This window comes from Mastigoproctus giganteus, chromosome 9 (genome assembly GCF_048544385.1).
Source record: "Mastigoproctus giganteus isolate SK-2022 chromosome 9, ASM4854438v1, whole genome shotgun sequence".
Classification (NCBI taxonomy): Eukaryota; Metazoa; Arthropoda; class Arachnida; order Uropygi; family Thelyphonidae; genus Mastigoproctus; species Mastigoproctus giganteus.
The window spans coordinates 73534840-73551542 of record NC_143583.1 but is presented as its reverse complement, the minus strand read 5'-3'; the positions used below and the strand labels follow the sequence as shown (position 1 = coordinate 73551542).

The 16703-nt window shown below is 38.4% G+C and overlaps 1 protein-coding gene across 1 annotated transcript in view; it reads left to right on the top strand.

The window, feature by feature from the left end:
• The window catches only part of LOC150080449 (JNK-interacting protein 1-like), a 200220-nt gene that overhangs the window by 141603 nt on the left and 41914 nt on the right, over positions 1–16703 (top strand). The window contains exon 8 of the mRNA XM_090381228.1: positions 234–337. Within this exon, the coding sequence (XP_090237354.1) occupies positions 234–337 (104 nt within the window). The remainder of the gene's footprint in view (positions 1–233; positions 338–16703) is intronic.

Here is a 16703-nt window from a genome sequence, read left to right as displayed (position 1 = left end):
ACCATTCTGTATGTTAGAATTTTTAATTTTTAACAGGGTTGGGGAACCATTGTTTTAAATCCTATTTTAATTTTAATAAATTTACTAAAAATTAAATTTGATGGAATTCAAAATGACAAATTATCATGTACTTTTTTGAATGACTTAAATATTGGACTATTTTTAAGATATTACAACTCGGTTTCTTGAATAATAAAAGTATCTAAAATGATTTATTGGCATTTATGCTATAGATGGAACTAATGCTAAAAAGGAACGATACTTAGTGGACTTCCTTGGGTCTATAGAAGTAGTGTCTCATAAAGGCAATGAAGTTCTTTGTCAGGCAGTTAGAAAGGTAAGCAATTTATGATGTACTTTTATGTTTATTTTTACATATTTATGGTTATTAACCATCTGCAGGTAATTTTTCGCCCTAGCTCTATAAAGTATTTCACATGTAAAAATAAATATAATTCTGCTATAATAATGCAGAATGATAAAGAGCTATAAATTGTAGTCTGCTTTATTAAGTTCTGCAAGTATTGGAGATGGGCTGCTAGGACAGCTCATAAGACTTCTCTGTGTAATACAGTAGACTCAAAATAATGGCATTCCAAAAATAACGGTACATTGAGATCTGATGTGTACATAAAGTGCAGATGTCTTGCACTGCTGAAAAAAAGAAAACAGCAAGTCATGTGATTACTGGTATTTGTTTATTACGTTCGCCATTTTCAAAATGAATTCTGTACTGATATCACGGATTATACTGCTGGTTTACATTTATTTTAATTTAAAACAGAGAAGAAAAGAAGAACAACATTAAAGCTTAGTGACAAACTTAATATAATCTAAACTGTTACATTACAGTCACCTGGAATGTTAATTCGTATACCCATGTGTATTGCATCTGTAAATTGCTTGATTTGCCTCTTTTGCTGGACGAAAAACCAGTTTCTGGGGGTTAAAACTTTGCTACTATGCCTGAGACCCACTGACTCAGCCAGAGACTGGAAAAAACCTATAAAGTTGCTCTCACCAGGTTTAAATCGACGGGATTTAAACCTGGGCCTTTTCCACCCGAAGTGTGGGTGGAAAAGGCCCAGGGATGGGATCTATTCAGTTATATTAAAGGAGGCAGCAAAGGAAGTAAGCAAACCCTTAGCCATAATTATGAGAGCTTCCTTGGACTCAGGGAAAGTATCCATGGACTGGAGATGTGCAAATGTGACCCCAATTCACAAAGGAGGATCAAAGGGTGACACAAGTAATTATAGACCTGTTAGTTTAACTTCTGTTCCTGGAAAATTAATGGAAGCACTGGTTAAAGAAGCATTGCAGGATCATCTAGACAAGACTTCAGTTATAGCTCAGACACAGCATGGTTTTGTTAAGGGGACGTCTTGCCTGACCAATTTGATTGGATACTGTGATGCAGTCACAAAAGAACTGGATGCAGGGAATAACTTTGATATTATATACTTGGATCTTAGAAAGGCTTTTGATACTGTTGCACATGGAAGACTGCTGCACAAATTGGAGCAGTGTGGCATTGGAGGCAAATTGCTGCTATGGATAAAGGGGTGGTTGAGGGGAAGAAGACAGAGAGTGGTAATCAATGGACACTGCTCATCGTGGACTAATGTTATTAGTGGAGTCACTCAGGGCTCAGTGTTGGGTCCATTATTGTTTTCTGTATTTATAAATGATATTGATGATGGTATATCAAGCTTAATGTCCAAGTTTGCAGACGATACGAAGGTTGGCAGGGTTGTCAAGGACACTACTGACACTATGCTACTGCAACAGGATCTGGAAAGGTTGAGCAGATGGGCTGAGAGGTGGCAAATGAAGTTTAACATTGACAAATGTAAAGTACTACATATGGGAAACAGCAACCCCAGAGCAACGTATCAACTCTGTGGTACTACACTGACATTGGTAGAGAATGAAAGGGACCTGGGGGTGGTTGTGCAGGCAGATATGAAGTTTTCTGAGCAGTGCAGATGGGCTGCAAGAGTAGCTCATGGTGTATTGTCGATGATATATAGGAATTTTTCTATCAGGGATAAGGAGGTGATTATTCCCTTGTATAAGGCAATAGTCAGACCACACCTAGAGTACTGTATACAGGTCTGGAGGCCTCATTTCAAGAAGGATGTAGAGATGCTGGAACGAGTACAGAGAAGGGCAACAAGATTAGTGAATGGAACAAAGGGGTGCTCTGACAAAGAAAGGCTTAAGTTTTGCAAATTACAGTATCTGGAGACTAGGCACCAGCGAGGTGATCCGATAGAGGTGTATAAAGCCTTGAATGGTTTGAGCATGCTCAATACTGATGGGATTCTTCCTCTTGCTCAGAATAATCACCTGAGAGGGCATAAATTCAAATTGAGAAAAGACAGATGTAGGATAGATGTGAGGAAATTTGCCTTTAGCCAGCGGGTGGTTGGTTGGTGGAATAGACTTCCATCCCTTGTCGTGGAAGTTGATAGCCTAAATAAGTTTAAGGCTCAGCTGGACAGGTATTTCGAATGAACAGAGGGGTGAAGTGGAAGTGGTATTTTTTATTTATTTATTTTTTTTGGCTGATGCTGCATAAGCTTGCTTTCTTGCATCAAATGCCTCTACTAATGCTAAGTGGGGAGGATGCTGACGATGTCACTGTGTTACCCGTACAGACTAAACTTGATATAATAAAGAAAATAGAACGAGGCATAAGAAGAAGTGTATTAATGGCAGAATATAATATTGGATCATCAACATGTATGTTTTTTTATGTGCAGTTAATAAAATTGCATTCTTAATCTCTCTCTCTTTCTTATTTGACCTCATTATTTCTGCATTAAATACATTAAAAATAAAACTTTCTAGATAACGGAAAAATCTAAATAACGGTGCCTTGAATTCCCGAAGGTGCCGTTATTCTGAGAGGCTGCTGTATACAGAAATTTTGCTACAAGGACAAAGAGGTTAATATCCTGTTGTGTAAGGTCAGGCCACATCTGGAAATCTGTGTAATCTGGAAATCTGTTGGAATGAATGAGAAGGGTAACAAGATTACATGGGGGGGGGGTACAAAAGGGTTTGTTTTCCAAAAAAGACTTCAGTTCTGTAGATTGTATTATCTTGAAACTATGCACCTAAGAGAAAAACTGACTGAAGTTTTTAAGACTTTAAATGGATTAAGTAAAATAAATGTAGAGAGAGAGAATCTTTAGTATATCTCAGATGAAATGTGTAGAAGGTGTAAATTTAAATTGGAAAATAATGGGTTGTAGGAGAGATGTGCAAACATTTTGCTTTTAGCCAAGGAGTAATTGTTGGAACCAACTGGTGTTGTGGACCTGAGTAGTTTGAATAAATTTAAAGGACAAATTATGCTGATCAGCAAAAAAAAACATTTTTTTTGCTCCCTGTTAAAATTCAGGATGATTCTTATAGATTTGACATTGCTGAATTTAAATATGGCAACGATATTGCTAGCATATTGGTAGCACCCACCAATTTTAAGGGAGAAGGGATTAAAGTCAAAAACTAAGTTTCTAGATAAAAAGATTTCATATATTTTAAGAAAATTACATGCAATACTAAATATTGAACAGTGGGTTTATTAACCTTATTCTATTCTATTTACAAAAAAATTTGTTATCAAATATTTATCTGATAACAAAATACTTATTTTGTAATTTTTTGCCTTTTATAATCATCCATTGGTGTCTCTCCATATGAGATTCCAACATATTTGGACTCTATTTTCCCTTGGTATCTTTTTCCATTTGAGAAATATCTTTGTGAAACCTTTTACTGTGTTCATCGGAGACTGCTCCCTAGTTTTCAGAAAAAAAATCTAAATGGGAATGTAGGAAATGAAGCATTAATGACATGTTGCATTCCAACTCTCTGTATGCTAAAATTAGCTCATTCACAACTTCACTGTAATTTTGTGATTTCTCATTGCCTAAAAAGTTCTAGCAGAATTCCCCCCAGGCTCTTATTTCTGAAGCATTTAATTTTTTAGTGAATTCCTCATCTTGGAATAGCGGTTTGATTTGAGGAAACTTTTGCCTCAAACAGAAGAATCCTTCTTTTTTGTGAAATGCTTTTTAATTTGTGGACTGGTGCAAGAGTTTGTTTACTGCATGAACTTTCCATAACTGCCACTAGAGGTGCTCTCCCCGATCGCCACTCTGTGCATGCCAGTGCTTGTCGAGCTAGTGTTTTGCATGCAGAGTTTTTTTTAGCTGCGTGTCACCGGTGATCGTTTTAAAGCAAGCGAATATGTGATTCTTTATTGTATCAGATGGTGCTTAAATGCATTGGAAACAGTTAAAGAGATGAATGAAGCATATTGTAATTATTGTCTGGGTTAGGATGGCCATATTCTGGTGTCATGTCATTTGTCAAGCTCAGATTGTGGCCACCCAGAATTCTGTCCATATGCCACTTTTCCACGTTGTGTTTATTCCTTGACATTAAAGGTCAATTTTTATCACAACAAAAATTGACTTTGACAAAATAACTGAACTAACGACCTTTGGCCTCTTGGCGGGGATGGTGATGCTACCTCACCACAAGTTACTGTCCACACCACGAGGAGGTAGGTTGCCACATCTAGGAAACAACATCTGATATCTCGTCAGCTCTATAACGTCATCAGATATACCCTGGTCCTGTTCCACCTGGCCCCAAGTGCCAAGCATTATAGTGATCAAGCGATTCTCAGTGATTTCTAGAGCGTTTTTCTCGAAGCTACAGTTTTTGTTCATTTCTAAAAGTTTTCTTATGTTCTCATTAAATAATAGTAAACTTAGTCTTATGATCTGTAACTAAGTTTCACAACCAATCCAATTGCAATGCTACCACTCCTCATTGCCCAAATTGTAAAAGTAATCACCCAGCTTTCTCCAAAATATGCAAACTATGGAAGCAAGGGGAAAAAATACAGAAATATAAAGTGGAGAACAAAGTCACTTATTCAGAGGCGAGAAGAGAAATAATCAAAATGGAGCCAAAGTATACGTATGCCACAGCTGCTAAACAGGTCCAATCATTAAGTATCCAAACAGATGTTACAGTTCCTCCTAATACATCTATTGCGAATTGGGCATGATCCAAGCTCACTTCTCCCAAACATTGTCCTTCACAACAAACAACTGAACAAGCCAGCAATACTCCAATTTCCATTCCAGCCGATGCGCCTTCAACAGTGAAACTAAAAGCTACAGAAAACCCAATGGTTCAACCACAGATTTCAACGGAAATGGATATTGATCAGCAGAATAATTCAGATGATGGAATTTTAGAACTTCACACAACTGATGAGATGGACACGACACGTCCTTTCTTTCATGAGAAAGACAAAGTAAAAATAGAGAGGTATAAACAAGATACAATCAAAAAGCAGTCAGAAACAAAAACAACTAACAAGAACGCATAATGGAAAGGATCCTTCAGTGGAATTGTAGAGGCTTTCGTAATGCAAAAGACGACTTGCATGATCTCATCAACCGCTATGAATCAGCAGGTATATCCCTACAAGAAACCTATTTAAATCCACAAGTGTGTTCTACCATTAAAAATTATACCATGATCAGCAGAGATAGGAGTATTGACTACGTGGATGCGTGGTGGTCTTTGTTAGAAATAATATTCCATCCAAACCTGTTGCTCTTCAGACTCCTTTTGAGGTAGTGGCAGTGTGTGCAGAAATTGTCATGACTGTTACAGTAGCATCTTTATATATTCCTCCAAATTCCTCATTCTCCTCAGAAAATCTAGTAGACCAGCTACCACCTCCTTTCTATTTGCTCGGAGACGTCAATGCTCATCATTCGCTGTGGGGATCTCCAACAAAATGACAGAAGAGGTAAATTAATAGAAACTCTTCTTGATGTTTGTCAACTTACAATTTTGAACATTGGTGAGCCTACCTATATTCATTTTTCTACAGGATCCATGAGTGCAATAGCCCTTTCAATCTGCTCTCCCTCCATATGTACCAATACGGAGTGGTCTGTTCTTGAAAATCCACTAAATAATGATCATCTACCAATTCTCTGCAAGCTGCAAACATGGGTAAATTCCCCTTTGCCGGGTCGCTCCAATTGGAAATTTCATAGGGCACACTGGAATGAATACGCTTCAAATGTTCAGTTTGATGATGAAATAATCCAATTCCAGCCCATAGATTATGTCACACAACATATAACTAATCAAATATTACAACTGCCAACTCCACAATACCAAAGTCCTTGCCTGGGAAACGAAAACACAGTAATTACTGGTGGAATCTGGATTGTAGATACGCTAAACAGGAAAAAAATAGGGCTTGGAATTTGTTTCGCAAATTCCCCACAACCAGTAACCTAATTAGTTTTAAAAGAATGAAAGCCAAGTTCCGCCAAATAAGAAGGAAAGCAAAAAAAGAAGCATGGATTAGGTTTTCCTCTGTATAAACAAAGACACAGATATCAGACTCATCTCGAAGAAAATACAAACACTTAATGGCAAATATGTGCAGTCCCCGGCTTTAATATTAAACTGGAAAGGAAAGGAGTTGTCCTCTCCTGTAGAAATTGCAAATGCCTTAGCCAAATCATTTGCCAGTACATCAGGCATATCCACCTACAACCCAATCTTTCAGCAAATTAAAGAATCTTCAGAGCTGTTGTTTGTTTGTTATTTGGATTTTAGGAGCATTAGCAACTAAGGCCATATTGCTCCGGGGATATGCGGTGGTCATTCCCTGACCTTCCCGCATTCTCCGTATTTGGTGGTGACGGGCTCGAACCCCGGTCTAATCAAGAAGCGTGTGCTACGCACTGCTGCTCCTTCCCACCTGGCTATGGAGGCGCCTTACCATTAGGGGTAAAGGGAAGAGTTTTCTCTGCTTTCTTAAAAAAAACCCTTCAAATTCATCTTATTTGTTTTCTTACACTGTTATCATGGTTAACTGTAATCATGTTGATATGTGCAATGTGGCCTAAGTAGCCCTTGCACTTGAAACCCAAAGGCAGATATTGTTGCAGTGTTTCAAGTGCAGATATTGCACTTGAAACTCAAAACATCAAAGGCAGATATTGTTGGGATATCAGAGACGTGGTGTCACACAGATATAAGGGATGCAGAACTGCAATTTGGGGAGTACAACGTCTACAGAAAGGATAGACAGGATAGGAAGGGGGGAGGGGTTATGCTATTAGTTAAGAAACACATAAAAACCAAGGAAGTGAAGCCAGTCGACATCGCTGGACAGTGCAGTGTTGAGTCAGTTTGGTGTGACATAAGCATTGGGAGATCAAAATTGAGAGTAGGAGTGTGCTATAGGCCTAATGACTCTGATGAGTATAATAAGGAACTGTACAGGGAAATAGTGGGCCAGTAAATCAGAGAGTCTTATAATGGGAGATTTTAATTTCCCAGATATTGACTGGAATTTGGGGGCTGGTTACTCACGCACTAGCAGAGTTTTTGTGGATTTATTGGATGATTGTTTTCTACATCAGCATGTTCGGGAGGCAACTAGAGGGAGTAATACTCTTGATTTGATTATCAGCAGTGATTCTTCATGCATTAAGAATCTGCAGATAAATGAACCACTAGGTGGCAGTGATCACAGTGTGCTGAAGTGGGATTTACTCAAAGAGGTAACTACCATTAGGGGTAAAGGGAAGGGTTATTGCTTCCGTAAAGGCGACTACGATGGACTGAGACAGTATTTAAATTCTATACAGTGGGACCAACTGATGATGTTACCAACAGCAAATTCAAAATGGGAAGCATTCAAAGAACTTATCTTGGAAGCTACTAGGCTTTACATACCAACTAAGAAATAATGTTCAAGGTTTAGGCCAAAATGGATGTCAGATGAACTAATGAGGCATATAGCAGAGAAGAAAAATGCATGGGATACTTACAAATTAACACATGACACAGAAGCCTATGATAGATACAAGTTGATATGCAACCAAGTTACAAAGGAGGTTAGGCAGGTGAAGGCAGATTACGAGAAATCCTTGGCAAGGGATGCAAAGAAAAACAGCAAAGAGTTCTTTACTTATGTAAACTCTAGAAGGAAGGGGATGAATCAGATTGGTCCACTTGATATTGATGGGTCAACTGTTGATGATCCTGCTCAGGTAGCTAACAAACTAAATGAATATTTTGCATCGACATTCACACATGAGGAGTTATTCAGCAAAGGGAATGCCAGAGGTGTATTCAACTCTAGCAGTAAGCTACAGAATCTTGAAATAACTGGGAGTAAAGTGGAGGAGAAACTGTTGAAGATAAACACAAGAAAGGCACCCGGGGTGGATGGGATCTATCCAGTTATATTAAAGGAGGCAGCAAAGGAAGTAAGCAAACCCTTAGCCATAATTATGAGAGCTTCCTTGGACTCAGGGGAGGTACCCATAGACTGGAAATGTGCAAATGTGACCCCAATTCACAAAGGAGGATCAAAGGCTGACACAAGTAATTATAGACCTGTGAGCTTAACTTCTGTTCCAGGAAAATTAATGGAGGCACTGGTTAAAGAAGCACTGCAGGATCATTTAGACAAGACTTCAGTTATAGCTCAGACACAGCATGGTTTTGTTAAGGGGAAGTCTTGCCTGACCAACTTGATTGGATACTATGATGCAGTCACAAAAGAACTGGATGCAGGGAATAACTTTGATATTATATACTTGGATCTTAGAAAGGCTTTTGATACTGTTGCACATGGAAGACTGCTACACAAATTGGAGCAGTGTGACATTGGAGGCAAATTGCTGCTATGGATAAAGGGGTGGTTGAGGGGGAGAAGACAGAGAGTGGTAATCAATGGACACTGCTCATCGTGGACTAATGTTATTAGTGGAGTCCCTCAGGGCTCAGTGTTGGGTCCATTGTTGTTTTCTGTATTTATAAATGATATTGATGATGGTATATCAAGCTTAATGTCCAAGTTTGCAGATGATACAAAGGTTGGCAGGGTTGTCAAGGACACTACTGACACTATGCTGCTGCAACAGGATCTGGAAAGGTTGAGCAGATGGGCTGAGAGGTGGCAAATGAAGTTTAACATTGACAAATGTAAAGTACTACACATGGGAAACAGCAACCCCAGAGCAACGTATCAACTCTGTGGTACTACACTGACAGTGGTAGAGAATGAAAGGGACTTGGGGGTGATTGTGCAGGCAGATATGAAGTTCTCTGAGCAGTGCAGATGGGCTGCAAGAGTAGCTCATGGAGTATTGTCAATGATATACAGGAATTTTTCCAGCAGGGATAAGGAGGTGATTATTCCATTGTACAAGGCAATGGTCAGGCCACACCTAGAGTACTGTATACAGGTCTGGAGGCCTCATTTCAAGAAGGATGTAGAGCTGCTGGAATGAGTACAGAGAAGGGCAACAAGATTAGTGAATGGAACAAAGGGGTGCTCTTACGAAGAAAGGCTTAAGTTTTGCAAATTACAGTGTCTGGAGACTAGGCACCAGCGAGGTGATCTGATAGAGGTGTATAAAGCCTTGAATGGTTTAAGCATGCTCAATGCTGATAGGATTCTTCCTCTAGCTCAGAAAAATCACCTGAGAGGGCATAAATTCAAATTGAGGAAAGACAGATGTAGGATAGACGTGCGGAAATTTGCCTTTAGCCAGCGGGTGGTTGGTTGGTGGAACAGACTGCCATCCCTTGTGGTGGAGGTTGATAGCCTGAATAAGTTTAAGGCTCGGCTGGACAGGTATTTTGAACGAACAGAGAGGTGAAGTGGAAGTGGGTTTTTTTTTTTTTTTTTTTGGCTGATGCTGCATAAGCTTGCTTTCTTGCATCAAATGCCTCTACTAATGCTAATGCTAACCCTCATAACAATAGCAGTATCAAACCAAATGGAGAATGGAGTGAATTTTTTATTTTTTTATTTATATTTTAATGGTAACAGAAGGAGGTGCTTATTGACATTGGACTTGAACTTTTATTGATAGTATTTTCATGAAATATGTAAGAGTGAAGGTTGTTCAAGAACAAAAGTTAAAAGGGAGAAGAAAAGATAGTTTGAAAGTTTGGAGTTGAACTGTGAATGAATGTTGATTAGCTGATGAATGCATTTGAACTGGCTTGATAAAAAGGAATGGAATTTCAGATGCTAATTCATAAGAATAGTGGTGTTGAAAATACAGCAGACTCTTGATTTACCGGGAAGCGGATTAAATGGGACAGTTCAAGACTCCAAATTAAAAAAAAAAAGACAAAAGGAAAAAAAATTGACCAGAAATCATAAATTTCAAGTAATAACTATAATAAGTATAAACAGAGTTTTGCAAGTCGTAAATAAGTGACAAGAAGCGGTGCATTGGGAGATTAGTGTGCCTATTATCTTGCAACCCGCGCTGTCTTCACACGTGCCGCTCAAAAAAATGAAAAGAAAGAGAAGAAATGCTTAGTTAGTTTTAGTGCGTCGATTATTGTGTTCCATTGCACCGCAAAAAGACAAATTTCGTTTCATTATTTAGGTCAGATGGTGTTGAAAATTTTTTATAGTAAATATGTATATTTTTTTGTTTAGAAATCGCAAAAATGATGGGTAAATTCAGTTAAAATAATGGATAAATGATGATTAAAAAATTATGGGTAAATGATGATTAAAAAATGATGGTTAAAAATGATGGGTAAATTCAGTTAAAATAATGGATAAATGATGATTAAAAAATTATGGGTAAATGATGATTAAAAAATGATGGTTAAAAATGATGGGTAAATTCAGTTAAACAAAAACTTGAAATTATTCAAAAGTTTGAAAATGGTGCATCCGTTAAATCTCTAAAGAATCATTATAATGTTGGTGACCAAACCATACACAACATCGTAAAAAATAAAGGGAAGCATCGTGTTAGTCATGCGAGTAGTGCGTGGTAAGTGTTTCATTTTTTATCTATCGTCATATTTTTTACATAGGTTTCTGAACATTTATCGATACAGTAAGTCCCCAAACTTATGCAGCTTCGGACGTACATATTTTTTTACTCAAATTTTTTTTTTTTTTTTTTTAGGATTGTAAAATTTAAAACAAACAAAAAAAAAAAAAAAACAATAATAAGCAATCAGTACCGACGATTGCTTATTATTTGCTCTTAGGGGCTTAGAGGGAAACAGGCATTCTGTGTGTTATCAGACACAGTCTAAAACACGAATGGATCCAATATCTTTCTATTTCAGAAGATCTAGGAGAAGTCCGGTTGGCCTGCCTCCCTAAAATCCACTCATGCACACCTTCTCAATGGTAAGCCCTGTTATGTCACTTAGGTGGCAACGAACATTTAGAGTGGTTCTCTTCAAGACGCTTGGTCAGCATGAAGAGGAAAAGACCAAACCCTCCAGTACTTGACAGTAAGATGAAACAAATGGCCCTCAGTCCCCAGCGGCTTTCACTCCCCCTCTTACGGCAGCAAGAGGATCAGAGTGGAAGCAGAGGGTGCTAAGACTCTCTGGGTATGACCAGGCTGCCATGCACGGAAACTGAACTTGGCCTGTTACAACGTAAGATCACTCATCAGTGAAGACAGGATATTAAAGCTGGAAAAGGAATTAGAAAATGTGAATTGGAATATCATTGGTTTGGCTGAAACAAGAAGAAGAAATGAATCACTTATAAGTTTATCAAGTGGAAATCTGCTGTACACCAATGGAAACAGTGAAAGGAGTGAAGGTGGAGTTGACTTTCTGGTACATAAAGATATAAAAAACAACATTTTGGAATTCAAAAGTACATCACCAAGGGTGTCAAGACTACTACTCAGGATTTCTAAGAGATATACGCTAAAGGTTATAATGATTTATGCACCAACATTGAGTCATGATGAAGAAGAGGTTGAAGAAATGTACACCGAAATTGAGAGTCTTCTAGATGAACAGAAAACTCACTACACTATCATTATGGAGGACTTCAATGCTAAGGTTGAAAAGAGACAAAACAGCACAGAAAGTGGAACTATAGGAAATTTTGGAATTGGTGAAAGAAATAAAAGAGGTGAAAGACTTGTGGAATTTGCAGAATCTCGAGGAATGTCAGTAATGAACCCTTTTTTCAAGAAAAGGGGGAACAGAAAGTGGACATGGAAGAGCCCAAATGGATTAACAACTAATGAAATTGAATTCATCCTCACTAATAGAAGATATATCGTGAATGATGTTACTGTCCTAAACAAGGTAAATGTTGGAAGTGATCACAGAATGGTAAGATGCGCACTTCATATAGATGTAAGAAAAGAAAGGAAAAAACTCGAGTAAATAATACAAAGGTCTTTGAGAAGAGGAGAAAAAGCAGTATGTGCTGGAATTTAAGAACAAGTTTGAGCTTCTGCAGACTGCTCAGGACCACGATATCGACGAGGAATATTACAACTTTCTGAAAGTGATAATGCCCAAGAAACATATAGGTAAAAAGAAATCCAAAGAAGAAAAAATCAGTCAAGAAACACTTGTCATGATGAACCGAAGACGACAAATGAAGAGCAAGAAAAACACTGACAGGGAGAAAATTGAGTATACTGAGTTATGCAAAGCCATTAGAAAGAGACTCAGAGAGGACATAAGAAGATTTAACACAAGTAGAACAAGCACTAAGGGAAAACAAAGGATTTAAATCAGCAGCCATGGGCAGTAATACAGAAAGGCAAATGATACTGAAACTGAAGAATAGCGATGGTGTACTTATAAATAGCAGAGAAGGCATAATTCAAATAGCAGACGACTACTATAAAGAGTTATACAAGGAGCGAGGGAATAATGCCAGCAGTGGAAAGAAATATCGACTCGCCAGCACGTGGAGGAGTGTTGGTTCTTGTAAGAAACAACGTACCATCCAAACATATTGCTCTTCAGACTCCTTTTGAAGTAGTGGCAGTGCGCATTGAAATTGGCATCACTCTTACAATAGCATCTATATATATTCCTCCTAATTTCTCATTTTCTTCAGATGACCTAGAAAATCTAATAGAACAGCTACCGTCTCCTTTCTGCTTACTTGGAGACTTTAATACTCATCATCCAATGTGGGGATCTCCAACAATTGAAAAGAGAGGCAAGTTAATAGAATCCCTTCTGGACTCTTATCAACTTACCCATTTGAACACTGGTGAACCTACCTATATTCATTTTTCGACAGGATCCATGAACGCAATAGACCTGTCAATCTGTTCTCCCTCCATATATAGTATTATAGAGTGGTCTGTTTTTGAAAATCCACTAAACAGTGATCACCTTCCGATTCTCTGCAAGCTGCAAACACAGGCAAACTCTCCTTCACTACGTCGCTCAACTTAGAAATTTCGTAGGGCACACTGGTATGAATATGCATCTCATGTGCAGTTAGACAATAAAATAATCCAATCTCAAACCATAGACAATGTCACAGAACATGTAACAAATATTACATGCTGCTACCTCTGCAATATGAAAATCTTTCCCAGGGAAACGGAAACATAGTAATTACTGGTGGAATCAAGATCGCACGCATACCAAACAGTACAAAAATAGAACTTTGAATTTATTTTGTAAATTTCCCACAACTACCAATCTAATTAACTTCAAAAGACTGAAAGCCACGTTCTGCCAAATAAGACAAAAAGCAAAGAAAGATGCCTGGATTACCTTTTCCTCGAGTATAAACAAGGATACAGACAGCAGAATTATCTGGAGGAAAATACAAACGCTTAATGGCAAAAACATTCAGTCCCCAGCTACAATACTAAACTGGGAAGGGAAAGAGTTGTCATCCCTGGGAGAAATAGCAAATGCCTTAATGGAATCATTCGCCAGTATATCAGCAATAGCCTCCTACAAACCAACCTTTCAGCGAATTAAAAAACTGCAGAGCAGCATAAGATTAATTTTTCCAAGAGAGTTTCACATCCATATAACCAGCCATTCACATTAACAGAACTTTTTGGAGCACTCAATAAAACATCAAATAGCTCTGCTGGTCCAGATGGGATCTACTATATAATGTTAAAACAGAGCAAAAAGGTCATTGTTAAACTGTTACAACCAAATATTCTTAGAAAATGCTTACCCAATCTCCTGGTGTCACTCAATAGTTCTAGCCTTCCCAGAGCCCGGAAAGGATCGTTACTTTCCACATAACTATAGGCCAATTTCGCTGACCAATTGTTTAGGCAAAGTCCTGAAAAAAATGGTTCACAGGCAGTTAATGTGGTTCCTGGAAACTAACAACTTGCTAAATAGTAATCAGTATGGGTTTCAAAAAAACCATAATGATAAAAGCAGAGGCAGATATACATAATGCCTTCATAAGGGGACAGCATCTGGTCATGATTAATCTCGATATTGAGAAAGCCTTCGATACCACCTGGCGATATGGTGTTCTTCGAGATCTTCATTCTTTCGGCTTGAGAGGTCATCTACCCCAATTTATACAAAGCTTCCTATGCCATAGAACTTTTCAGGTCAGATATATGAATAATTTATCCAAAACATTTGAACAAGAGGAAGGTGTACCACAGGGTTCCATTCTCAGTCCAACGTTATTTGCAATGAGAATCACCAACATGACAAGGAATACTCAATCTACTCTCTACTTAATCGCAGACTATGAACATCATTGAAAGGCAACTTCAAATTGCTATAGCTAGAATAGAATCATGGACATTGCAGAATGGTTATTCTCTAGCAGAAAAGAAGTCTACTGCTATTCATTTCTGTAAAAAACGGAAACTACATCCGGATCCAGAAATATTTTTTAAAAAACAGCCTGATTCCTGTCACTAACAATGTCTGTCTGTTGGGGTTACGTTTAGATAATAAACTTAATTTTGCTTCCCATATAGAGTACCTCCGGAATACTTGTCTTAGAAAACTGAATATCCTAAGAGCTGTCTCTGCTATGTCCTGGGCTGCTGACAGAAGCTCTCTCCTACGTCTCAATAGAGCTTTAATAAGATCGCGCTTGGATTATGGAGTACCTGTCCACGACTCTGCCAGGAAAAGTTCTCTGTTACGTCTGAACACTATCCAGCATAGTGCGGTGTGGTGCCTCCATAGCCAGGTGGGCAGGAGCAGCAGTGCATAGCACATGCTTCTTGATTAGACCAGGGTTTGAGCCCGTGACCACCAAATACAGAGGATGCAGAAAGGTTAGGGAATGACCACCACATATCCCCGGAGCAATATGGCTTTAGTTGCTAATGCTTCTAAAAACCAAATAACAAAAAAACAATAACAAGCATAGTCTCCTTAGGATAGCTGTTGGAGCCTTCAGAACATCTCCAGTTCACAGCCTGTATATTGAGGCAAATGAACCCCCTCTGCATCTTAGGTGAAAAATTTTATTGTTTAACTATGCAGCAAAGTTGGAAGTACTCCAGCCCACCCCCAGCTGGCAGTATCTGTTTGATCCTCAACACACCCTGCTATATCACAATAAACCCAATGAAAACTGCCCCACAGGGATTCGACTGCAAGAACTCATGATCAGTTGGAAAATTAATTTTAAGAATATATTCCAAGACCTTGCTACTTCTGAACCTCACTGGACTGAATTCATACCTCTCTGTGAAAATTTCTTTTCAAGATGGGGAAAATCCTCCCTGGCAAATACCAACTTTCAACAGCTACATAAATTGCATTCTTTGGAAAACTCAGAAAAAGTTCATATCTATACCGACGGCTCCAAAACAGATACGGCTGTTGGTGAAGCAGCAGTTTCTACCATTTTCTTAACAGCTGCCTCTCTTCCCACTGAATGCAGTATCTATACTGCAGAATTATTTGCAATAAAACTGGTTCTAGATAACATAAACAAATATCATATCAAACAATCTCTGATATATACAGATTCTTTAAGTGCAATCAGTGCCTTTCATCCCGTTCTTAAAGAGATCCGGTCTAAATTATTTTATCATCAAACAGCCAACCACAAGGTTACCTTCTGCTGGATTCCTGGTCATGTCGGCATCCAAGGTAAATCGTGCGGATGAGGCAGAAAGTTCATAAAGCTCATAAAGTCAACTGAAAGTTCCATACACTGACTACAAATCCATTATTAAAAAAACATGTTGGAAACGATGTAATTCTGGCAAGGTCATTCACATCCAACTCATCTGCATTTGCTTTTGGGAGAGACTCCTCCTCAGTGCTTCTTTTGCCAGTCGCACCTAACAATAAAACATATTCTCATTGAATGTCCCCACCTTTCATCTGTCCGAAATTCCAGCTTCAGCTCCATGTCCAACTTGCAGGAACCCTTAACCTTATCACATATTCTTGGTAATGAAGCAAATTTCGAGGATCTGTTTAAGTATTTAAAACACATAAATTTATATAATAGCATCTAATCATAATGTGAAATCAGTGATACCCAAACCATGAACAGGCGCAATATGGCCCAAGAGGCCCTTGTGCCAAAAGCCTCAAATACAACAACAACAACAACAACTGAGGAGCAATATCCCAATTTGTCTGAAACGTAAAAAAATGAACCAATGTATACTCCCCACCATGACTTATGGAAGTGAAACTTGGGCACTCACCAAAAGAATGGAAGAGAAGCTGAGAACTACACAGCAAAGAATGAAACGAATTATATTGGGAATCAGACTGTTAGATAAGAAGAGAAACACATGAATTAGGCAGCAAACTCACACTAAAGGACATTCTTATCAAAACTAAAGAACTAAAATGGTGTTGGGCAGGGCACATAGCTCGAAGGCATG